The 25426-nt window shown below is 32.9% G+C and overlaps 3 protein-coding genes and 1 long non-coding RNA gene across 5 annotated transcripts in view; 2 read left to right on the top strand and 2 right to left on the bottom strand.

The window, feature by feature from the left end:
* Nucleotides 1-4874, top strand: part of LOC115881758 (serine/threonine-protein kinase SIK3-like) — a 53573-nt gene extending 48699 nt beyond the window's left edge. For both annotated transcript variants that reach the window (XM_030899395.1, XM_030899394.1), the window contains one exon: nucleotides 2595-4874. In XM_030899395.1, coding sequence (XP_030755255.1) covers nucleotides 2595-3010 — 416 coding nt within the window. In that variant the 3' untranslated portion in view covers nucleotides 3011-4874. The remainder of the gene's footprint in view (nucleotides 1-2594) is intronic.
* A 5433-nt stretch (nucleotides 4875-10307) lies between these two features.
* LOC115881520 (ELMO domain-containing protein 2) lies at nucleotides 10308-11736 on the bottom strand. The gene is made up of 3 exons (XM_030899041.1): nucleotides 11397-11736; nucleotides 11115-11336; nucleotides 10308-11060 (listed from the first exon to the last, which is right to left on the bottom strand). Exons 1-3 carry the CDS (start codon nucleotides 11650-11652, stop codon nucleotides 10600-10602), a joined length of 939 nt encoding a protein of 312 aa, XP_030754901.1. The 5' UTR covers nucleotides 11653-11736; the 3' UTR covers nucleotides 10308-10599.
* Nucleotides 11737-11874: 138 nt separating this feature from the next.
* LOC115881519 (46 kDa FK506-binding nuclear protein) lies at nucleotides 11875-25396 on the top strand. The gene is made up of 8 exons (XM_030899039.1): nucleotides 11875-12319; nucleotides 12458-12654; nucleotides 12721-12919; nucleotides 12978-13069; nucleotides 13279-13434; nucleotides 18808-18942; nucleotides 19010-19182; nucleotides 24695-25396. The coding sequence occupies exons 1-8, from the start codon at nucleotides 12310-12312 to the stop codon at nucleotides 24774-24776; spliced, it is 1044 nt and encodes a 347-aa protein (XP_030754899.1). The 5' UTR covers nucleotides 11875-12309; the 3' UTR covers nucleotides 24777-25396.
* LOC115881521 lies at nucleotides 16459-17169 on the bottom strand. Its single transcript, XR_004050057.1, has 3 exons — nucleotides 16940-17169; nucleotides 16828-16882; nucleotides 16459-16558 (listed from the first exon to the last, which is right to left on the bottom strand). It is a non-coding gene; the product is annotated as an uncharacterized LOC115881521 (long non-coding RNA).
* Nucleotides 25397-25426: the final 30 nt, after the last annotated feature.

Genomic DNA, 25426 nt, shown 5'->3' with positions numbered 1-25426 from the left:
ACGGTTTTAGAGAGGTTAGTTTTCCATTTCCGATATCAGTTGTACCAAAGTTTATGCCACGAATAGTTGTCGTCTCGGCGTAATCAGTGATGAGGTGTTCTAGTGTTTTCCCATTTTCCTCACAGAATCTGCATTCGCCAATTGTTTCTTAGCTTCAATCTACTGAGGAGTTCATTGAGTATCCTGAGTGAAGGAAGATCTTTGGTTTTTCTCGGTCGTAAGTTCTGAGAAATTTCTTTGAGTGTCTTAGACTGGTTGGAGGATTCACATTCCAGGTTATGGATGGAGTTTTCCAGGTTCTTGAGTCCCGCTTTAAGTTGGTTTTCACTTGCGAAGCAGAACGGTTCTAGTCCATTTAGTGGAGTGTTCGCTTTTGTGTTTTTTTCTAGCTAGATCGTTTACATTTTTATTACCTTACCAATTCTGTCAGATCATCCTAAGTCTACTTTGTATTATACCGCGTAAGAAAAAGAAAAAGGTTCAGTTGACAGGCAGATACAAGAAGAGCAATCAACGTGCGCATTCTATTTAACTTAAATACGTTTAATGTTATGAGCACACCTAAGTTATGAGCACAGCCTAGTCATTAGATAGCCACTTACATGGAACTCTGCGTATTTAACTAGATTTTCGCTATCTTATACAACAAGCTGCATTGAAGCTCTGTTTACAAAAAACTATCAAGACTGGTCCTTTGACTAGTGCTGTCTAATGAATAGACCTGCGACCGCCTCGTCGGGGACGGTAGTGCGTGTTGTATCATTTGGTTTAAGCTTCATTCAGAACCTCGCAATTAGGAGAATAAATTAGTGGTTTCAATTACATTTTATACTTTTTAGATTAAAAATCATTCACAATGTCTAAAAAACACAATTAAAATTAATAGAATATCCTAGCAACAGCTTGCGGTAGTATCCATAGAGAAAGACAAATATTTAACTTATAAAACAATAAACTTTTGATTTCTAACCACAATTTCTCTTGATAATCAAAGGTCAAAATGACATACCCCGGAAATTTTCAAGTATAATTAGTGGAAAAGTCAAAGGTTTGTCAACTTCTACTAATTGAAAATGACTACCACTAATTTAGACGTTCTGAATGCTTACATTGAAATTAAAGGAACAAACTTCTACGCTAAATGATACCGCTAATTGCGAGGTTCTGAATGAAGCTTTAATGGTATTACTGGCCGCAGTGACCTGTGCCCGGATCTGGAACTTCGACATAAGAACGTTACGCTTTCAAAGCGGTAAGCGAAAGTATTCGATTAGCGGAATGCCAAGCAGTCGATTTTGATATTCTGGTTGCCGTGCTAATCGTTTTCTGGATACGCGTTAAACACATATTGGCAGCATCGCAATTTCTCAGGTATCTAATAGTTTACTAATAATACAATGTGGATAAAACGATGAAAAATGTCAATATTACGTGAATTTCATAACCTATTGTTGAGTTATGTCAACCTATTTTTCTATTGATATCAGAGTTGATATGTCATTATTCTTATACGAGGGAAATGTTAAGACATGCTTCTTAGTCAATGACAAGAATGCTTCTCAGCATTTTCGATGTTTTGAACAATATTTAAAGCTGCCAAGTCGTAAATTGTCAATTACTTATTGAGGAATTTATAGAAGAAATAATTTTCACTAGAAAGCATGAGAACGCACGAAATCACAATTTTTCCTATTTTTACAAGCAAAACGACGCGACGTTTTCATGCACATGCAAAACGATCCTTCAAGGTAGCCGTTTTCAAATCGCTTAGCTCAATGGGTAAAGACAGTAAACGTATGAAATGAGAATACGAAAATACCCAAATCGGCAGCCCAGTGCGAGGTAAGCACACCTAAGTTATGAGTTGAGCGTTTAAAAGCGCTTAGCGTATATGACGTTAATTTTCGCTGAGCGTACCCAAAAACTACCGATTTTGGGTACTCTCATCTGACGCGCTTGGCGTCTTTACTGAATGCGCTAAGCGCTTTGAAAACAGTCGCCTTAAATCGTTTTGCTTGCCGAACTGTTAGTGAACATCGAAAAAATTGTGGTTTTATGCATTATCTTGCTCTTTAATGAAAATTATTACTTCTTCTATAAATTTCTCAATAAGTAATTGATAATTTACGACTTGGCAGCTATAAATATTGTTCAAAACATCAAAAATTCTGAGAAGCGTTTACATTTTCCTCGAATAATAAGAATAATGACATATTCATAGAAAAATAGGTTGACATAACTCAAGAATAGGTTATGAAATTCTCGCAACATTCTCATTTTTCATTGTTTTATTCACATTTGACTATTAGATACCTGCGAAATTGCGACGCTGTCAATATGTGCTCAACGCGTATCCAGAAAACGATTCGCATGGCAACGAGAATACCAAAACCGACTGTTTGGCGTTCCGCTAATCGCATACTTTCGCTCACCGCTTTGAAAGCGTAACTTTTTTATGTCGTTTTAGTTCGTTTTTTTAGTCGTTTAGTTCAGGGGAAGAATTCAGAACAGAATTCGGACCCTGGCCGTTGGCTGGTCGCTGCGACCTGGCCGTCGCGTCAGTGCGTTTCAGCTCTAATTAACGCCTTTTTCAGGACGCCAAGCCGAAAACTTCCAAATATTCCAAAACCTGAAACTGAATCTGCCCGAATCGACCAGATCGTCCCCCCTAACCACCGACTGTCCCACGCTGCACCACACGAACCTCCACAAAAACTCCGGCTCGTTCGAGTTCGAACTGAGCGACGTCTGTTCCAAGCTGCAGTCCGTCGACATCCTGGAAATGGTGAAGAAAACCATCCGAGATCAGTTCCCGCCCAAGCAGCTGGTCAGCTCGGAGGAGGTGAGCGACCGACTGAACCTGGAGTACGAGGGCGGCATCCAGATCGAGCTGAAGATCGTGGACAAGCCGCGCGATTCCAAGGGGCTCAAGATGAGGCGGATATCCGGCGACCACCTGGTCTACCACCAGGTGTGCCAGCAATTGATCTCTTGCATGACCGTTTCCTAGCATTTTAAGGATCTGTTCTAGTTCCGGTATGTGAAAGATGTAGGGCACGTTTTAGGGCTTACTGAATATACCTGACGACGGCACTGAACGAGGTAGCTCTCAGATAACTTGTTTGCGCAAGCCATTTTGTATTCGGTTATGTTTACTTTCGTTTACATATTTATTTATTTATTTAGCTACAGTTTCACATTAATATCATTATAATATATATAATATTAGACACTTATTTTAGTGAAATAAATGGATCTTTTTTCTGGCATTGTCTGGCCAAATCTTCCCTGAGTCCTAAAACAGAGTATAACACTGAGTTAAAAATCAAGATGAGACAGATTTTATTCAAGCCAAATTTTTGAACTGCACAAACTAATGATTTCTGTTTACATTTTACGATTTACTGGTACAATTTGGCTTGCACAAGCCAAATTGCGCAAATTATCTGAGAGTATAAACCCCCACTGTATGTCCCTAGATAAAGTTAAACTAAATGAATAAACCTTTATAATTTCTCTAATAAGAAAAATCTCTTATACAAGGTGTGCCAAAACGTCGTAATAAAATTAAAGGATATTCTTTTTATTAGATCCTATAATTTTTTTATTGTCAACTTTGATTCTGTGGGTAAGACATGGGTATTTTTCTACAACTAAAATTTATAATGTTAATTTGTGTTTTAAAATAATACTGCTAGACACAGCTACAATCAATTAGCAATGCTAAAATATATTTGACATTTTTTTTAAAAATGACATGTATACACAATAAAAAGACAGATGACCGATCCAGTTAGTGTTAAAGACAGAGGCGGTCAATTTTATGGCACACCCTGTACTATAAATATAGTGTATGATTGATAAAAATACGGCGTCAAGTTACTGTAGAAATTTTTCAGTTTTACACATTAAATATCTAAGCGTCGTTCCTAAGGTAACTCGACGTCGTTTTTTTTTCGATTACACCATATATCGTCGCTCCGGAAGAACAACAACGCAATTTCACAGGAGGGGAAAAATATATTTGAAAATTAAAAATGGTCATAAAACTGTAAAAGTACAATATGATCGAAAAAAAAGGCGTCGGCGATGGCTATGAAATGAAGATCGGTGTCATTTTATATGTAAAATTATATAGGGAATATCATCAATCTTCATTTCCAAGCCATTTTTAATTTTCAAATATAGTGTCATTTTGCCTCTTCTGCAAAACTGCGGCGTAAACAGCGATAATATGTCTAATGGTGTCTGAATTACTTTCTGTTATATTACTAGGAAATATAAATATACAAGGTGTTAAAAAATTAAAGAGGCAAAATTGTATAAGCTATACTATAATTTTAGGTATAAGTAGGTAAAATTTATAATTTTATTTAAATATTCTATAAAATGAAGTTCTGATAATCTAAAATATTTTTAATAATAATTAATATAATTTAGTTTTTTAATACCTTATGAATCTGATATAGTTTTCTTATAGTAAACTGTAAATTCTTTTCTTTTTGTTAGAAACTTTATCTATGGACGCACTAGACTGTACATTTTAAAATAATTTTCTCAACACTAAACACTATTTAAAAAATCTAATACACTTTCCAAGAAAGGAATAATATTAGATTCGTATGTGGCTGAGAGTTAATAAATACCTATAATTAAGAAAAGATTAGTTTTCAAAGGTATATTTTTTGGTGGCACTAAAATTTTCCTATATTTTCTAATCTTCGTTGTGATCCGCCCTTTAAAAGGGCACTGTATATATTATTTTATCATGTGATAGCGAGTGAAGTTAGGACGTAACTTCATTTTTTTTCATGTAAATAAATCTAGCAAATAAGATAAGCTAAATCAATTAATAATAAACCATTATGAACTATTATTATTGTTTTATTTCGCCTCTCACAATTTCAGGATAAAAATTCTTAGAAATACATAGTAAGATCAAAAAAAACGGTGGCAAGTTGCATTTGAAATAGCGATATATCATACTTTCTAAAGTAAAATGATAACGCAGTTTTCTATAAAGTTTGTTCCAAGAGAAGGGACAAATTTGACAGAAGACGTCCTCAAAAATAATTGTTTTTCTGTAATTTTTTATGGTATCTCAAATTTATAATTTTTTTCGCTGGGCCAAAAAGAGAACCTAAAGGTACATTCAGGCTGAGAGCGTCGAACGTCGCGTCGCGTTTGCGTCACGTCCGCGTGTCGAAATGGAATCAATTCACTTAAATTAGACCCTTCAGGCAGACAGCGTTGCGCTAGCGTCCGCTGAGCGTCGGGGTTCGAGTTCAATGGGGCGGACGCGACGCTCTCAGCCTGAATGGACCTTAAGGTGCGATTTCCTAGCGACGCGACGTCTGGCGCCCACATCTCGCCGCACACTGGTTCGTTTTTCGAACGTACGTGGCTAAACCTGTATAACAATGAAAAGTAATGCATCTCTCTATAAGGAAACAAAAGAGTGCGGACGCCAGCCGTCGATAGGAAATCGCACCTTAAAGGTCTGATGGTTCGTTTTTGTGAATGTACGTGGCTAAAACCCGTATTTATTATATCAATGAAAAGTATGTATCACTTTATAAGGAAGCAAATTAGAGCTAAGAAATCGGAGCTTAGAGGTTGAGATTGACTTGAGTCGATCCTCGTTAAGTAACGCTTAAGTTCGCTGCGTTAGATTTTACATGTGTTTTAAGCCCCATACCCACTATGCGTTGATGCGGTTCGTCAATGCGTCGATTAGAGATGGGTTGTTATTTAGCTATCTGTTATTTTACAACAGTTATTTGGAAATAACATAACGCAACCGTTGCTACTTCTAAAAAATAAGGCGGGTTCTCACTTGTCAGTTTCGCTGACGTGATTCATTATCAATGAAAAATAAAAACAACGATTGTATTCACATCGTTTCATGTTTTGCTACATTCAGTATTCAGTTGGTCCAAACATTCTAATGTGGTGATTTTGTTAGACATGAAAATGGTTAAAACAAAATTGAAACCAGGTGTTCGCGAAGTTTGTTTACAATTAGCAAATGAATTACAGAATATTCTGGTGAATCAGAAAAGAAAAAAAAAACGTCGTAGGTGGTCAGGTCCTGGATATTGCGAAGAAATAAACGGGGTGCTATAGTGAAACTATATTAAAATAATTAATTAACTTAACTTGTAAACTGCACAAATCACGAAAATGTAATTCTCACGCTTCAGTTTCTATTCATTATTCGATAATGATCAGTCAAAATGAAAAAAAGTAGAACTGGTTTTCACTTTAACTGAAAGTACGAATGTACTGATCATTTAACATGAAAATGTGTTCTGACGTTCATTGTTTGTTCAGTATCACTGAATCAGTCAGACTGCGTCAGCGAAACTGACAAGTGAGAACCCGCCTTTAGAGATGGGTTGTTATTTAGCTATCTGTTATTTTACAACAGTTATTTGGAAATAACATAACGCAACCGTTGCTACTTCTAAAAAATAACAGATATAAAATAACGACCCGTAGAGATCGGCCGCTCGTGAAACGAAGTCGGCGCTCTGCGTCGCCACGAAATCCTAAGCGGTTTGAAGCAATTCCAAAAAACAACTAATATGAAAAATCTATTATTTCGACAACCATAACGGGCGACGCGCCGGCAGTCGAGATACAACGGAGTGGGGAATGCGCCACGGCGAACGTTGCGGCATCGGTCGATGGGCTTGCAACAGTTTAAAAATAACAGTATATAAAATAAGCAGCTTTTTTAAAATATTTGCAACTGTTGCGGGCATAACGCCTAGTGGTCGAGATAATCGGAGTAGGAAAGTAACGCTGCTGCATCGGTCGATTGTCGATGTCGGGCCCGCAACAGGTTGGAGAATAAGGTATAGAAAATAAGCAGTTGTTTTAGATACATTGTTTTTTAACGTGTTACGAGCATAACGGGCGGCGCGGCGCGGCGGCCGATATAAGCGGAGTTGAAAAATAATAGCTTTTTCGCCTGTGTGGGTCGATCGCGGTGTACGGTGGCGTTAGAATTCAATTATTTAATTTTTAATACATATTTTTTGCGTAAAATAGTTTGAAAGTGGTTTTATTTTGTCGGATTTCTGAGTATTTTTGACATTAATAATGCATGCAATAAATGCATAAGCAAATCTTATGTCAAAAAGGCCTGCTTCGGGACCAGAACTTACTAGATGTGTTGATTAGATCCAAAAGCTTGGTCTTGATGTAAAAATTACGAGAAAATGTTAGTGCCTCCTTTAAAACCGAATATTTCCAACAAAAATGAAGCTAATGAGATGAACAAAAAAACAAACCATTGAGAAAGGATGTGTCTAGATGATAAAATAATTTTTAAATTTCTTGCTGTTTTAACATATTTCACAGGATACAGTGTGTTTCAAACTTTCACCAAAATATCAACATTTTGTTTTCCCTCGTATAATTAATAGATGGGGAGTGTCATTTTTAATTTAGAAAAAGATACTAAAAAGTCAAATAATTTGGCAACACACTGCTTAATAAATCATCAAAATCGGCCCATTAAAATAAAATATATTAACCTTTAAAATGCATCAAAGTTTTAAGGTTGTGATTGTGTTTCAAAAACTATACATTTTAGTCATATACTTTTCTAATGAAACAAACCTTTATTTTTTTTACTAGAATCCAAAAATCAATTAATATATAGGATGTTCCATTACAAAAGACATAACTTTGATGTGTAACTTTTTTTGGAGACACCCTGTAGAACTCTACATAATTTTAGAAAATGCTTTAAATTGACTTACATAAGCTCACAAAATTTCACTTCAATACAAACTTTTGTTCTCCTTACAAAAACCGCGTCGTATATGACGCGCCACCCTGTATAATTCGATTTCAATCAAAATTTCAATGATTAGAATATAAGAAGAGGTAAGCTTATGCATTAGATTTATTTATTTCAATAAATTTACTTAGAAAAAGAATTAAAAAAAATCTAAATAATTGAGAATTTACTAAAATTACTAAAAAATTAAAAGCAACGAAAAAAAATGGGTAAACATTTTGGTATTTTATCTATAAAACACAATACAGAAGGTTTGACATTAATACATTCAGAGTAATTGAATTCCGAGGTAAAAGTCTCTAGGCACTCCATTACATAGGTAGATTAAAAATTACATCTAACAACATCAACCAAACTCGAAACCAACTTCACTAAATTTGAAAAAAAAACTAACATTTTCAATTAAACATGCAAATACCTATAAAACATAAAACATAACACAAAAAAAAAATACATGCCGCAATATTATACTAAATAATAGAATAACATATTTAAACTTCAATAATTGCTAATAAACATAACAGAAACTTCAAAATAACTTCATAAGTAAGAACAGTAAGAGGCTAATCATCCACTACTTATTTAGAAGTTTCATTTCGATCGCTAGAAAGTATCAAAAGTCTTTCACACGTCACAAAAAATATGTTTTTAATAATTATTATTACCCAGTTCCGAAAATACCAAAAGAACCGGGAATTAATAATTTCGAGTCCCGGTTCTTTGATGTCTCAAAAGAACGGTGAATGCCCGGTATTTTCGGTACCGGGATTTCCCGGTTGTGAAACACGTAAAAAAACTGAATATTTGAAGGAGAAAAACATCGAATTAATCAAATATATGGAATTAATGTCTCCCATTGCCCGTATTCACCCGACTTATCCCATGACTTTTTCTTGTTCTCCACTGTCAAACAAAAGATGCGCGGACAGCGATTTTCACCACTCCAAGAAGCTGTTAAAGACTTTCAAAACCATGTTTCTACGATATCAGCGTCAGAGTGGAAATAATGTTTCCAGAATTGATTTGAGCATATGCAAAAAATGTATAGACCTTAAGGGCCAAATTTTGGAAAGCAATAAAACACTTCGTTTCGAACTTGTTCATTTCTGTTTCACTTTTTGTAAAAACTTAAAAGGCAACCTACGTATATGTGCATGTAGTGAGTATGTTTCTTAGATTCTGTGGTTCTGTAAACAGTTCCTATACAGGGTCCGGCAATAGTGCGTCGGGCATCTGTAGCTCATAGAATAAAATATTTGAGAATTTTGTTTTAGTGCAAACCTAAAGTATATACCAGGATGTATTTCAGGAAAATATTTTAACTTCTATAGGGTGGCTCAAAAAAGTGTCAGTGGACCCGGATGAGTTTTTTTAAACGGAACACCCTGTATATTATTGCATTTTTGGATTAGCTTTTTCAGATCATTACAAATCATTCATATAAATAAATATATTTATATAAACTAGAGATTTTAAAAATAATTGTAATAATATAGATTTTTCAGCTAGTTTAAAACATAAAAAAATAAACAAGAACTGTTCTGAAATCAAAACTATATTAGGTATTTACTTTAGATGGTCTATTCTTACTTTGCTATAAATATGGTAATCGTAAATCCTACAGGATGTTCAATATTCTACGTCAAACTTTCTAAAATATAAAATATGTTTCCTTTGTTTTTTTAAATGGAACACCCTGTATATTATTTTTTTATTAGATGGAGAGTGTAAAAATGAACATTTTTTGTATTTAGAGTATTTCAAAATTCTTAACGGTTTCGCAGATATATGCAGTATTATTTCATATGGCGCTTTCAATGGTAAAATACGAGAGAAAAATCATTGGGTGGCTTTGATAAAAATTTACTGTGGAAAATGCCATATGAAATATAAAACCGCAAATATCTGCAAAACCGTTAAAAATTTTGAAATACTGTAAATACAAAAAATGTTCATTTTTTAATTCTCCCTCTAATGAAAAAATAATATATAGGGTGTTCCATTTAAAAAAACGAAGAAAAATTATTTTATATTTCAGAAAGTTTGGCGTAGAATTTTGAACATCCTGTATAATTTACGATATTCATATTTATAGCAAAGTAAGTACAGACCATCTAAAGTAAGTACCTAATATAGTTTTGATTTCAGAACAGTTCTTGTATTTTTAATAATTTGTTTAAGAAGAGCTGAAAAATATATATTTTTGATTTATTTTTTAATATCTCTGAAACTATCGAAATGTATTTATTCATATCTTAGGCTTATGTAAAGTGATGGGAAAGAAAGCCAAAAATTCAATAATATACAGGGTGTTCCATTTAAAAAAAATCATCCAGGCCCACTCACACTTTTTTGAGCCACCCTATAGAAGTTAAAATATTTTCCTGAAATACATCCTGGTACATACTTTAGGTTTGCACTTGAACAAAATTCTCAAGTTTTTTATTCTAGGAGCTACAGATGCCCGACGCACTATTGCCGGACCCTGTATTATATTTTTTAAGAGTCCAAGTATATATTATTTTTTTTACACTAATAAAATAAAAAAACATTATAAAGCTAATTACTATGTAAAATATTACCAATCTAAATAATTAATTCAAAAAAAATATTTTTAAAAGCATTTCATAATACTTCTACAAGCACAGTATTACAAATCATTCATTAACTGAATATATTTATATAAACTATAATTAATTAAATAATTGTAATAATTTAGACTATGCACAAAACTAGTTTACTGCACATAAAAAAATAAATTAATGTATCAATAATAAATTTAAAATCTATACATTTTGCACTGATAAAGATATCCTAAATTCAGTCCTAGGATTTTGCAATAAAGTTCTAATTTTCTGTTCAAACTTATTTTTAACATTCGAAAATTCCATTATGTCTCTTGGTTTAGATTCTACCCAGAACCTATCAAACTCGTAGAATAAGTAACTATAAAACGAATGAAACAGTCTTATGGTGGGTAAACTTTTTGAGGTGTTATAAAAATAAGTTTTAGCACTACCATCGCGCAACAGTGACCACGCCATAGAGGTGAGATTGATTCCGACAATAGCAAAACAATACCCATACGTAGGATGGAAGGAGTGAGATAGTACATGGTGGGCAGAAGATTTATATTCGGTAGAAAAATATAACAAGTTTTCCAGACCTAATAACCCCATCCCTCTGAAATCTGTTTTCGGATCGTCACCTTGAAATCCAATAATCTGCCATTGCCTCGTAACTCTACCTAAAAAAATATTTTGTATACAATTAACTTTAAAATACCATGTCAAAATCTAACTTTCTAGTTTTTCATCGGGCATTAACGAATCCCATAGATCATAAAGCCTCCTTTCATGGCTAAAATCGTCGCTATCAAATAAAGTTTGTCTTAATTCTTCAACTTCGGATATTAACTGTTTGTAACCCCATATCTGTTCGACACATTTTCCAAAGGCGCTGACGAACTGGTAGTGAATTTTCGGATTAATTTTTTTCACTATAAGCACCGTACTAACCGCTCCTAAGTAAACATATAATAATTATACAGCTCCAATGAATTTACCAAACAACAGATAGGTACCTTTTAAGATTTCTCTTTCGTTTGCTCCAGTAAATCTCCTGTTTTCCGCTATATCGTTCAAGTGATCTACCAGTTGCTTAATTTGTTTAGAACGAGACGAATTTAACGAATGTTCAACACCGTTTATTCTAGGAGCACCGCTCACTGTTCCATAGCAGATTCGTTGTAATTCGCATAAACCTGTAGTCTTCCTAAGAAACCACTTTATTAATGGTCTGAAATAGTAAGTAAATATCCACCAAATGGAAAAGGACATTGTTCAAACACCAATAAAAAATAAGTTTTTAAGTTGGGGTTTTTAATTCATAAATACTAATAAAATATAAAATTTATTTCTAGATTAGATATTTTTAAATGTAAATAAAATAAACTATTAAAAGGTTAACTTTTGTTGACAGTTGTCATTACCTTAGCAACAGTACAATGTTGCCTAACTGCCTTCTAACTTCTAAAATCTTAAATCTAAAATCAATACCATATCCATATTATCATCCATATTGTGATCCATATCAATACTTAACCAAAGAGACAACGTTAGAGGTGGTTAGAGAGAGCAAAATCAATAAACTTATTAAACTCTAAATAAATAACGCATCCAGAGCTATAAACTTATAAATTCTAAATTGTAGTTTTTTATCTCTTTACTTGTTTTTTTAAGCATTTTTGCAACGTTGCCATGTGATTTATTCATGGCAGGAATTTTTTTCAGGATTTAAAATCCATTTTTTAACCTCTTTCTCTTTGACGTTTTAAATTCCTTCCTGCAAAACGTTTTCCCTCCAAACAGTTTAATGCCGGCAATTAGGAAGTTTTAAGTTTGAATATAGTGTGTGCTAATAAGAGTTTTTAAATTGTCTTTTACTTTTTAATTTATTGTATTTTAATATATAAGTATACAAGCAACCGACACAAAATGTTTTGGGGTAAGATATTCGTTATCGTTACACGTGTTCTCTGTTTCTGGTAAATCGAAAAAGCATGTGAATTTTATTTTCTGTGGAGTTATATTTTACAAGACTAAAGAATTTTTGCTAATTTCCACACATGTACATATGTCCTAGGTCTTATTATGGAGCCTTCAAGGCGTTACACTCAAAGAACAGGGAAATCTTTTCGAGTTACAATGGCGGCGTTGGATTTCTCCACATCGGACGATGAACCAGCTCAAGTTATGTGCCACTATGAAGGCAGAACTTATTTATTGTGTACTTTGAGGAAACCGGATCTTTTGCAATGTCCTTTAGACTTGGAATTTACTGTACGTTGGAACATATTTAATATTTAATTAATTAAAAAACACATTACGAGTAAATTTTTTCCAAAGATGGGCTCAGAAGTATGCTTCGCTGGTAATGGTAATGCCCACATCCATCTCACTGGGCACTTAATAGACGAAGAGGCACCAACACTTGCTTATCTAGAAGAGGAAGAGCGAGCGACTCTTGGACGCGGTTGGGTATCAAATAAACTCGGGTCTTCACAGGCTGAAAAGAAAAAATCGGGAAAGAGACACGAGAGCGAGCGTAATATTTTTTATTGTTGGCTTTATTTTCTCGATTAATAAAATTTATACTTCTTTAGCACCTTCGAAAAAAGCCAAGCTTACGAATGGATCTGCAGAAGAAGAAGAAGATGAATCTGACGATCCAGATTTTGAAGAAGAGGAACCTGAGGTAAATATAGTCAAATAGACTGTTTCGAAAAAAAAATCAACTATTTTTTTCCTTTTAATTATACCAATAATGTTCTTGGAAATTATGAAAAAAAAATTCTACTGTCAAAGTTTCAGCTCAAACTTTGACAGTATTTTTTTTTCGTCATTTTCAACATTTTGGATATAATTAAGGAAGAAAATAATAGTCAATTTTTTTTATAATTATAGAACGAAGAGGATGATGACGATGAAGCAGAGGGAGAAGAAGATGAAGATGATGAATCAAATGATGAAAATGAAGACGAACAAGATGAATCTGATGCTGGCGAAGAGGAAGAAGAAAATGAGAAACAAAATGAAAATGTGAGAAAGAAGTCGAACCTGGTATGTTGGTTAATTATTTTTTTTATTAATCCACCATACAGGGTCCCGCAATAGTGCGTCAGGCTTCTGTAAGTCCTATAAAAAGAAGTGTAGGAATTTTGTTTAAGTGCATACAAAAAGTATGTACTAAAATCTATTTCATGAAATATATTTTAACTTCTACAGGGTGGCTCAAAAAAGTGAGTGAACGGGAATGATATTTTTTGGGACGCACTGTATATTATTGCATTTTTAGTTTCTTTCCTAAACGCTTTACAAAGGCCTCAGATAATTAATTTGTTTTGATAATTTCAGAGATATTGTTACGTTTTTCGTCGGTACCGTGTGGATAAAAAGTCTAATTTATTTAAACACAATTTATTTTACACTAAGTAACAAAACAATAACGATAAAAGACTTAAAGAACTATTTACAAACTTATTTATAACTAGTTATCTAAAAGGAATTTATTTTGAATTTAGCGCGGCAATTGTACGCGTCGACCGTTTGTTTCTGTCTTCCTCAGGCTCCCAGATTTTCTTAGCCGCCGTTCTCTGTCTTTCTGGCGTTTTCCACTGGTTCTCAAATGAGGGCGAGGTATATTAGTCCGGTTAGGCTGAGTCCATACAGGTCCGCAACAATATGTATAAATAAGAAAGAAATATACCGGGTGCGTCTCAAAAGTGGCTATTTTTATTTCCATTTGATAAATCGGAGTTCAAAATTGTAAACGCTTATCACTTGCCTTCAGTTCTTCACATTGACGTTGGAGTTTAATCTTTCCCAAGAATGCAGCATTCTCTTCGCTCAGTCTCACTATTTCCCTGTTTTTCATCTCTATTTCTTCTGTATACCTCAGTTCGACTTCTGACGCGTCATCAGTAAAGTCTTGAGTTCTTCTTTTCAATCTATCAATATATCTTTGCATTTCAACTAGCTTTTCCTTAAGTTTTTCATTTTCATCTGCGATGCCTTGAAAATTTTGTTTTTCTTTTTCCTGCTCACCCTGGCATTTCATGGAAGAAAAGACACTGTATCCACCAAGTTTGACAATTTCATTTTGTCTATCCATACAGCTACTATGAAGAATACCTGTGCATACCACGCAGCAGTAGTTTTGAAAATCTTTGTTTTTACAACATTTAAAATTCGATTCATCGCTGACGCCGTTTTTATTCGATCATACGGTATAAATATATGATAAAAAATAAACTCAAAAAGTTGCTGTCCAGAAAGATAACAAAAACACACAAAAATTATATTTTCACACGTGAATAAAGTTTTTTTTGTCGTAAAGCCGGAACACGTCTTTTTTCTAAAAAGTTTCTAGTGTTACTGACCGGACTGTTAAAAGAATATTCTTATTAAAATATATAGAAAACATGTTTACATTATATCTACCAGTTTAGCTTTGTCGCCTTCTATACAAACACAAAAATTCAGTACTTATGTTACGCTCAATAAAAAAAACGCAAATCTAGTTTTGATCAAGGAATATTTCCCAATAATCGAATAAAATTAATTTTTTGGGGTTTGGGAAATATTCCTTGCTCAAAACTAGATTTGCGTATTTTTCTCGGGCATTGCCCGAATTCGACTATTGAGCGTAATATTTACATAGGCCAGCTATAGATAAGAAAAAAATAATGACTAATACCGACAAATGCCCAACAAAAGCAAAGCCGCCAAAAAATGTAAAAAACATTTTCTAATATTTCTTTTCGCATTTCTTGTTTTTTTTTTCAACTCCGAAAAACAAGGATATTCGTCGTATATTTTTATTTATCCGGTCGCACGATCGCGCAGCTGTTATGTTGGAGGTTGGAGCCATTGATCATTCGCATGCGTTTTGAATTCAGTCCTTTTAAATCGGTGATTTAAAGGGATCGAATGCATCCTTGTTTAATTTAGTTTCTCTGTCTTACTGGAAAATCTGAATCAATATAATCTGTGCCCTTATTCTTCCCATTTTTGCGACCACTTTTCGAAATAAAGTCCCATAAGATATATTTCTCCTCATCTCTACACTCCATAATAACCACGCGGTAACGCATTAATTAAAATACTGGCCGTGTTTCAGACAGGACACCAGACTCAACTTGAAAAAAAAATAACGCAATTAAATGGACTTCTCAAGTTATTTCCCTCAATGATTGGTTGTTATCAGGCTCTTTCCTTGTATGTATATTTTTACTAGGCAGATATCATAGGATTTAACAGCTTATTGCCCTGCAGAGTTTATACGTTTTGTAGGGACCTGCTATAATATTTTGTAAAACCCTAAAATGATCATGTTTCCCCCTGGATCAGCCATATTATTTATAGTTGATTTCTATGGTATTAAATTCTATTATATTCAACAAATACGTTTTTCTGTCAGGACCATAGGCCAGGACATTGTCAAGAGCATTGTCAGGAGCATGTCAGGAGTTTGATAGTTTTGAAAAAAGGCTAGAATTTGCATGGAATTTGCGTGTTATTGCGAAGGTTTAATTTACGATACACTTGAAAGTATAATTTACATGTATAATTTATATAGTGGGAATGATCGATGTAAAGTGTTCAATAAAGTGAAAATTTGTGATATTTGTCAGGGATATAGATCTAATCAGAGTGTAGAGGTTGGTGAACAGGCTAAAAGCACCAAACATATACAGTACGTCTGTCCGTTCTGTAGCTACGGGGTATCCGTGAGAGGGGAAACGATATTCTCTCGATGTTTTTCGTAAAAAATTAGACGACGCGTCCCATCAATAAAAAATCAACAAATTTGCAAGTAACCAATAAAATGAGTGGGCGGAGCGATTTGCGGTGACGCATTCGTCAAATCGACGTATAAACTATATTGCTATTTATTTAAATGTTTTTTGTCCGCATTCCTTTCATAGACACAGATCCAGCAGATGTACTGTACTTTCGTTTTATTAACATGTTGAATTTTATTACATTTATATTCTGATTATTTATTAGGGGCTTTTTTAATTTAAAATAAATACAATTAAGTTTTAACAAAGTTTTAATATAAAATAATACTAAAAAAGTTGTTTTAAACATTATTATAAACATTATATTAAACCTTTTATTAAACAAAATTGAATAAAAAAAACTTCACTCCTAAGCCCACATCTTCACGACATCTTGTAGCCTGAAAAGAAAAAAATAACTATTAATCACATGCGCAGAGAATGATACGATAAAATCCTTATCTTCATAAAAAAAGTATATTTTACGCTTCTGTACACTATGTATATTTTAAAAGTATATTTATTTATCAGATTCATCTCTTATATACAAGAGTATCCGTAATGGCAGTTGCTGCATTCTTAACAGCAACTGATTGCGTTTCCTACTTTGCCAAAGAAGATTCAACAGCAAGCATTCTTCTTTTTTCCCACAAAATTTCCATGTACTTACATAAAGTGAAGCGATACTTCTCTCTGCTTTATAGTCATACGGAGCCTTTCGGTCCCTAAAAGAAAATTTAATATTTTTTACTCCTTCTGGAAAAAAAAAAGATCTTATTTACCTGTAAAACTGCCATCAGTCACTTATTCTCAAACCTTTAAAAGAAGTTGAGCAGAAGCGTTATAAAAAGGCGAACTTGAACATATACAAAATTTCAAAAAGCATCACTGTCACTATACCATCCTACTGTCATGCTCTAATCGTGATTGTTTTTCGGTTGCTTCGAAACCGAACCGAACGGTTAGCGAAAAGCTTAGGTAGGAGCACTTTTAGGAGCATAATGCTATCCATGTATTCATGCATGGTGGGCGGAAAAAGGACTCTAAGGTGGGGATCCTTGCCTTGACAGTTCTGTTTGACGATTCATTTGACACATTTGAATTTGATTTGAAATTTTGTGGTTTTGTCAATCTTTACGGAGCTTATTTTATGTTATTTATTATTTATTTTACTACTGATAGTTGTATAAAGGTAGTAAATCTAGATGGAAATTGTGGCAGAACTTAAATTAACAGTGACACTATCGCGATTTATCGAAAAAGACTCTAAAATAGTTGGTTGTGTAGCGTGCGGTAGATCTCCGCAAAAATCGAGTGAAATAATGGAACAACTTTTCGCTAGTAAGTGACTATATAATATACATACGTGTAGTAAACCGATCATTTATGAAGTTCACTTAAATTAACTAATTATATATTTTTTCTTGCATTTTTGCTTTTATTTACTAATTGTCAAAGATTAGATGTCAAAGAATTTAGATACGTCAGTTTGACTTCCTTCTTTTTTTTTTGACCTGCTTCAGTAGCGTGTCGGATGTTTGTGTTATAATAATTATTATAACTTATCTATTTTTATTAGAATTTTATATTTCTATAATAATTTTAATAACTACCAACATTTATTCGCAACGTAAAATAAAAAAAAAAATATTGAGTCTACCCCACGTCTACCCTACATCATAGTTTTACATTTTTTAAATAAAATTAGAACGGCACTGATAAACCGGAATTTAAGTCGGCCATATTTGAGGCCCATCGCGGTGGACCTAAGATTTTTGATATGCTCCTTCCTTAGTCTTCTTATTCAAAGGCGAAAAGCGATACAGAATCGCACTGCGCGCTCCTGAACGTAACATTCGACCATAGATAAATGAAACAAGTTTAGATTGGAAAGTGCCCATAAGGACAATGTAAACACTATTTGGCGCTATTCTTGCAACGGTCGCGACCCAAAACTTTTGAAAATTTCTGAGCGGTTCGGCTTTTTCCGGAATTATATCGCCAAATATTGTTTATTCAAATTTATTATTATTTTCGTTTAATTTTATAAATAAAATACAGTGTGTTGCATACAAGAAACTTTATTTTATATAAGGACGCATGTATGAAATACCTATGAAACATTGGAAACCGACGTTATGCCACGATCCACGATGGTTTTTGCAGTTCACAGCACAGCTTTTTAAGTTTTTAATGCCACTTTTTCACAATCATCACCGGTTGGAGTAAATAAAACTTGAACTCACAAGATAGCAATAATTACTTTGAAAATGGACGCTATAAACACTTTTCGGAATTAATTTAATGAGAGCGGTTTAGATTTTGAAAGATTATTATGATTTTTGAAGATTCTGACTTTGACAAGAGAAAATTATTTCTGTTTTTGTTTGCCGTTGTTCTTAGCAACCGCTATAGCAGCGCCAGATCGCGTATAACGGTCGCGACCCAAAATAATTTCGCGACCCAAAATTTTTACGGGCTTTCCAATCAAAACTTGTTGCATTTATCTATGCATTCGACAACTTTATCGTTCGGTAGCGAACCGAATCGAATTTTCGGATCCGAAACCGAAAAAGATACAGAATAGGGCCCCAGGTGGTGCGTGAATTTCCGTCTGCTATTAAATTGTACAGAATTAAATATTTTGCAGAGAGCTGAAGATCAGGAACTAAACAAGAAGGGACAACCGAAAACGAAACAGAAGAAAACTTTAGAAAAAGGTGTTATAATAGAGGAACTGGTCGAAGGCACTGGCCCAGTTGCTAAATCAGGCCGTTTAATAAGTGTAAGATTTGCATTTTATTTACAAAATCTCAGATTATAGTATTATTATAATATGCTATTATTTTTAGGTATACTATGAAGGCAGGTTGGAAAAAAATAACAAACAATTTGACTCTATGCTGAAAGGTCCCGGTTTCAAATTTCGGTTAGGAGGTAACGAAGTCATCAAAGGTTGGGATATTGGTGTGGCAGGCATGAAAGTTGGTGGAAAACGTAAAGTTATATGCCCCCCACAAGTTGCGTAAGTCAGAATGAAATATTACACTTGGTAAAGTTTGTCCAACCAGTCCAGCGACATCCAAAAAATGACTTAAAATACAATTATTTAACGGAGAATTAAAGTGACACATCTGGCGCTGTCATGGATTCTTGAACAGGATATATAGGGTGATTCACGACGATGGTTCGTTAGACGTTTATGGAAAACCGCTGATAGAATTTCCACCTAACTAAAATATTTTCAGTGTTACAATGTTCCCACGTCATTTGAAAAGTGGTAGCATTCTTTCTTATTTTAAATAAATTACCCGGTATCTTTGTTTATACAGGGTGTTTCAAACAACATGTGCCATCTCTCGTGGGGAGATTCCTCACATAAAAATAAGATTTATTTTTCATATCAACATAGGCCCGATTCTGCTTTGTTTCTAGCTACAGGGTGTTAGTCTTAATAATCTTTCGATTTATTATAATTTTCTTTCAAGTACTTTTAGTAATTCGAATGAAATTTTGAGGGTAAAAGTTAATATAAGTGCTACATATTTTAATGCTAAAAAAGTTTCGATAAATTCATCAGGGACGTGCGTATGGGTTATCACTGGAATATTTTTCAAAAAAAAACATGTGCGCTACCTACTTTTTTTTTTTAATATTAAAATTGTGTAGGTCTCTTGACATTTTGTCGAATTCAGCGTCCTTGATGAAATAAACGCAATTTTATTAATCACAATTAATAAAATTAAAATAAAAATAGAACTAATAAATTATATATTTTACCTAATTTATTATTAAGTATTATTTCTATTAGTTATTATTACTATTAGTCCAACCTACAGCAATTTTAAAAAGTTTTAAAATCCTGTAACTCTAAAACTATGCATTTCCATATCCATGTTTTTTTTCATATTTGAACTTTTTTTCATATTTTTTGATGAAGAATCAATGAGTACTTATTTAAAACTTTCGCAATTTAGTGATATTATTTTTTTTTAAAGTTGCTATTAGACTTGGATCAAGGCAAATTAATAAAATTGCGTTTATCGCATCAAGTAGGCTTTTGTAGGCCAATGGTAGTAACTTTTAATCGGCATTAAATTGCTTACACTATTTCGCTAACAAGACAAAACAAAGTCAGAGGCGTACATGCTTTTTTTTAGATAAATATCCTAGTGATAACCCATATGCACGCCGCTGGTGAATATATCGACACTTTTTTAGCTTTAAAATATGCTGCATTTATAGTAACTTTTACCCTCAAAATTTCATTCGAAACGCTAAAAGTACTTGGAAGAAAATTATAATAAATCGCAGAAATATTAAGACTTTAACACCCTGTAGCTACGAAACTAAGCAGAATCGGACCGATGTTGATATGAAAAATAAATCTTATTTTTACGTGAGGACCACACGAGAAATGGCACATGTTTTTTGAAACACCCTGTATATTAACTAGTTATTCAGCGTGAATTAGTTCTGGGAGTTCCTAAATAAGAATAAATAATTTAGACAGATGAAGCAGGTGCCTTTATACAAAAATCCAATTTTTTAAAAAACCCTATCACCGGTTCTCCCAATGACTAAAGAATATAAGGACATGTAACGCCCATATACGGGCTGCAGCAGAATTTGTGACCTTAGAGGCCATTCTTTTGATGGCAAACAATGAGTCATCATTTGGTCACCAGCGACAATTTTAGCGATTTTTAATAGTTTGTGTGTAGTGAACTTTGTATAAACTTTATTATAATGGTGATTAGTTGTTCAGCTTTCAAGTGTAAAAGCAGCAGCGATAAGAAAGAACCAGGAGTTACGTTTCATAGGTAAATAAACAGTCCACTCCAACTTTTTAGCGTTTTCTTATTGAATTCGATAATTATTCTTCAATTTCAACTAACATCTAAATGTACTTGATACGTGCTATACGTCGTAACTAGTTTTGTGCCTTTTGTTAACATTTTAATACGTTTTTTTCGTAATTAATTAGTATGATACACCATAGGCGTAGTCAAAACAATTATCAAAAAATATAAATATTGCTTCAAACAGCTAGGTTAAGAAAAATATGTGCCACGGCACAGTTTGTTGTCCACTGTTTGGTGACATCGGCACAATTTGCTCTTAGGTGTTATTTGTCCTTGGATTCTTTAATCATTGGGTTCTCCATAAACGTCTCCCGTATCATGGCCGTGAATCACTCTGTATAGGAAAATCAAAATATTGGTGGCGGCTTCTCAAATTTTACCAGGTTTTTTAGTACTGCAAATTTTACCCAAATAAACTCAACCAACACGCCTTTTTATTCAATTTGTAATTTTTTATTTATATATTTATTATTAGCCTTGTGTATGAATTTTTAAAGTAGCTCAACCTAAGACGATTATGGATGTAAAGCACCAGATGGCGGGGCGTATTTGACAGTCTTTTACTACTACAGAAAAATATTTTTTGTTACTCTGAATTTTGAAGCGACCAATAACTACAGAGAAAATAAAAATCGATAGTTTTCGGACTGTGCCAATTGGTTACTAATCGACCAGATACTTTTTGTCTATTAGATATGCTACGAAAGCTGATAATTATACAATTCGGCCATTGTAAATACCCGACAAATTCTTCAAGGCCGACGAGGCCGGTGTTTCTCACTGATAAGAAATAAAAAGGTTTGTTTAGATAATTTTAGAGGTATTTTTTCTTTCTGAATGCACATTTTAAAGTATTTTATATTCTTTGTCTCCTTGACGTATCTTGTATCCCGGTATCCTGGTCGCACGTATGGAAGTTCTGTTTGTTCTAGTTTTAAAAAACGATGTACTTAAACAGCCGTTAAACGGTAGCCTTCTAAAATGCCGTTAATAGATATTGTGACGTCGTTCATGTCGGCGGAAAGTAATGCCTAGCCTTAAACTTTCTGCAAGAGCACCTGTGGGTCAGTGGCTGAGGCTATCGCTTCGTAAGCGATAGCCTCAGCGAATGGTCCGGGTTCAAATCTCACGCCGACCAAGACTTTTTTATATTTTTTTTGCTTATAGCGTGATCTTATTGCATTGGTTTCACTCTTTTTATTTGGATTGGTTTAGTTATTTGGCGGGTTGGTTAGCGTGGTTATTTGGAGGGTGTTAATTCATTGGTTAGTTGGTTATTTGGTGGGGTTGGTTGATTTTTACTAATTTATATTTGTTTTTTATATTTTTTATCAGTGTCGAGGTTAGTTGCGTTGGTTATTTGGTGGGGTGGATAGCGTTGGTTAGTCCTTATAAAATTTCTATATTTCATAAAGCCGTCAAGTGCGTCACATCAACGACGTCATACCTATTAACGGCATTTTAGTAAGCTACCGTTTAACGGCAGTTTAAGTACAGCCTTTAAAAAATGTTCTTATTTCTTTGTAGTTGCAGTGTAATATTAGATTAATTTATTAACTTTAATTATAGTGTTTAGTGTAGCATGCTAGTGTAGAACACCAGAAATAGTTTAGTAGTGTTTTATAGTTTATTTTGTAGTTAAGTAGTAGGTGAAGGAATAATTTGGTTATTTTTTCTTTTCGTTTGATAAATTAGTAAGATTGATAATTTGGTCCGTGTAGAATACAAGAAGTAGTTGTGTAGTGTTTTTAAGAGAATATATTCGTTTATTTTGTAGTTGAGTAGTAGGTGAAGGTATTTGGGCATTTCTTCTTTTTGTTTTTCTTCTAATTGTAGTAGTTCTATTAAGTATTGTGATAGATACACTATATCGTCCTTCAATTTCGGTGAAAAGTGGGTTATCATATAATGGTTTTCTGGTAGTAGAATATACGAAACAAAAATCTGATCAAATTTATTTTAAATTAAATTAATCTAGTCTTATTAATCAAATTAAACTAGTCAAATAATAAGAATAGTTAGTTTTAAAATACTATATACAGGGTGAGTTTTCTACGATGTTCTCTATGGATTTCTCAGAAACTACTAGAGATAGACAGTCGGTTGAATGGGGAGAGAATTGCAGTTTTGTGGGGTCATAAATATGCGCCTTTCGGATTTTTGAAAAAGTTTATGGCTTCCTAAACATTTCGAAAAAGAAAACAAATTTTGGCTATTTTAAAACTTGTCCCTAATTTCATTATAATATATTTTAGACAAAAAGTTTTCAGATAAAAGTTGTAGATAATCACATACCTAATGAGTTTGTTTTCTGATTTTTTGTAAATTTTTGACATTATTACACAAACATTTTTTTTTATGGAAACTATAGTTGACCATGACTTCATAAAAATAGCCATTTTTAAACTTTTCAGCGATATAAGCAAGAAATGGCGCTTTTTATGATGTCATGGCCAACTATGGTTTCCATTTTAAAAAAAAACAAGTTTGTGTCATACGTCAAATATGACAGGCTTTAGAAAAAAAAGGACCTCGGGAAGGACGCGATCTCATTAAGGGTGTGATTATCTACAACTTTTACCTGAAAACTTTTTGTCTAAAATTGATTATAATGGAATTAGGGACAATTCTCAAAATAGGCAAAGTTTGTTTTTGTCGAAATATCTAGTAAGCCATGAACTTTTTCAAAAATCTGAAATGCGCATAATTATGACCTCACAAAACTGCAATTCTTTTCTCATTTAACCGACTCTCTATCTCCAGTAGTTTCCTAGATACCCATAGAGAACATCGAAGAAAACTCACCCTTTATATTGAAAATACCGAAGATCATATGAAACAGAACAAAAAATAAATCTTGCATTATCTAATTAAATTATTTTCCTGATACATTTTTTTTAATGAAAATGAACTTGAATTATTTCAGTTAGACATGTATCCTGCTTTTAGAAAGTTTTATGGTTTAACTGGCTTTGTGTGTGAGCTAAAATAATTATATTTTCAGTTTCTATAACTCTTCACATATACACGTTAAAGCAAACTTGATCTTAAAACTCTGATATAATTGGTATAATAAAGATTTAGATGGTGTATTATGTTCAATATATTTATTTTAATGTCAAATAATATTGAAGCAAGTTGCAATTTTTTGGACATTTAATCAAGAATGTAAAAAGTATTGTTTTCAAAAAAAAAATATCCTAAAATTCGTAAAACACTCAATTTAGAATAAAATAATCTAAGAATGAAATGATTCTTTTATAAACCTGAATTAAATCAAATTAAAGTAGGTATGTAACTTTTCTTAAATATTAATTAACAGTAATTAGCATTATCATAAATTATAAAAAATGTACCAACATATCGAAATAATAATTTCTTTGTTAATACGGTTTAAAATTTTTAAAATAACAAGCAAAAATAATCCACAATCTACAATAAAATAAAAGTTTCGTTTAAATTTCTTAATCAGCTGATCACTATTAGAGTTCGCAGAAACCCGGGCTATATTATTACATTACTCTGAGGAAAATAACGAAAATAATATTTTTGACTCCGCCCCGAAAGGTTCACGATTTGTCCTCCAGCTGGCAGCACATTGTCTAGCCGGTTGAGCAACTTAAAGAATATAATAACAAGGTTATTAGTAAATAATTCCTATAAAAATTTTAGTTATGGTCCAAAAGGGTCACCTCCAGCAATTCCTCCGAACTCAACATTAGTTTTTACAATAGAATTGAAGAAGGTTCAGTAATTATATGTATTTTATTAAATTAGCATATAACGTATAAATCTGTTCTTACCTTTTAAAGTCTTTTTTTATACTATGAGGTCACATTGATCAACTCAATATCTATTATACATAAAATGTTTTTGGATAAATGAAACCACTTGTTTGTGTTTACTGTTTGTATATTGTGTTTGAGAAATCACTTGTTATTTTTTTACTATTACTAAGTGAGTGTTAGAGTTGCACTGAATATTCGGCAAACTATACTATTATAATGTATCACCATATGATTACATGCGTGATAAATATGAATTTTGTGTTACTATCAACTCATTTCACATCTTGTTAGTCTTAAATAAGAAATAGAAGTTAATTTATATCATTTATATATTTTCAAATATATTAATAATATATATAAACGATAAACATAAAAATGACTTGAATTTAACACAAAATTCATATGTTATCTGTGATAATTTGCAAGAACCACACCACTATTACACTCTACCAAATAGTTGCCGAATATTCGCTGCTTCTCTAGTTTATATGGAACTATTTGATGTACCGGTTATTACTTAGACTAATTTTAAAACTGTATTAAAATTTTGTAAATGTTTATAATAAATTATTTTTCCCTTGTCGAAGTTTTTGAAAATTATTTTTTATTATTTTCG

Source organism: Sitophilus oryzae, unplaced genomic scaffold (assembly GCF_002938485.1).
Source record: "Sitophilus oryzae breed Bouriz unplaced genomic scaffold, Soryzae_2.0 scaffold_172_pilon_pilon, whole genome shotgun sequence".
Classification (NCBI taxonomy): Eukaryota; Metazoa; Arthropoda; class Insecta; order Coleoptera; family Curculionidae; genus Sitophilus; species Sitophilus oryzae.
The sequence above is the reverse complement of the archived record's forward strand: the minus strand, read 5'-3'. Positions and strand labels throughout refer to the sequence as shown.

What these genes read in the sequence shown, in the direction of transcription:
- LOC115881519 (XM_030899039.1), top strand. An exon ending in TGAGAAAGAAGTCGAACCTG is followed by an intron (nt 13,435 to 18,807) that starts GTATGTTGGTTA and finishes AATATTTTGCAG; the next exon opens with AGAGCTGAAGATCAGGAACT. An exon ending in AATCAGGCCGTTTAATAAGT is followed by an intron (nt 18,943 to 19,009) that starts GTAAGATTTGCA and finishes TATTATTTTTAG; the next exon opens with GTATACTATGAAGGCAGGTT.
- LOC115881520 (XM_030899041.1), bottom strand. Translation starts at nt 11,652, where the DNA reads ATGTCCTTTTCCATTTGGTGGATATTTACTTACTATTTCAGACCATTA. An exon ending in CGAAAGAGAAATCTTAAAAG is followed by an intron (nt 11,337 to 11,396) that starts GTACCTATCTGT and finishes ATGTTTACTTAG; the next exon opens with GAGCGGTTAGTACGGTGCTT. An exon ending in GCCCGATGAAAAACTAGAAA is followed by an intron (nt 11,061 to 11,114) that starts GTTAGATTTTGA and finishes ATATTTTTTTAG; the next exon opens with GTAGAGTTACGAGGCAATGG.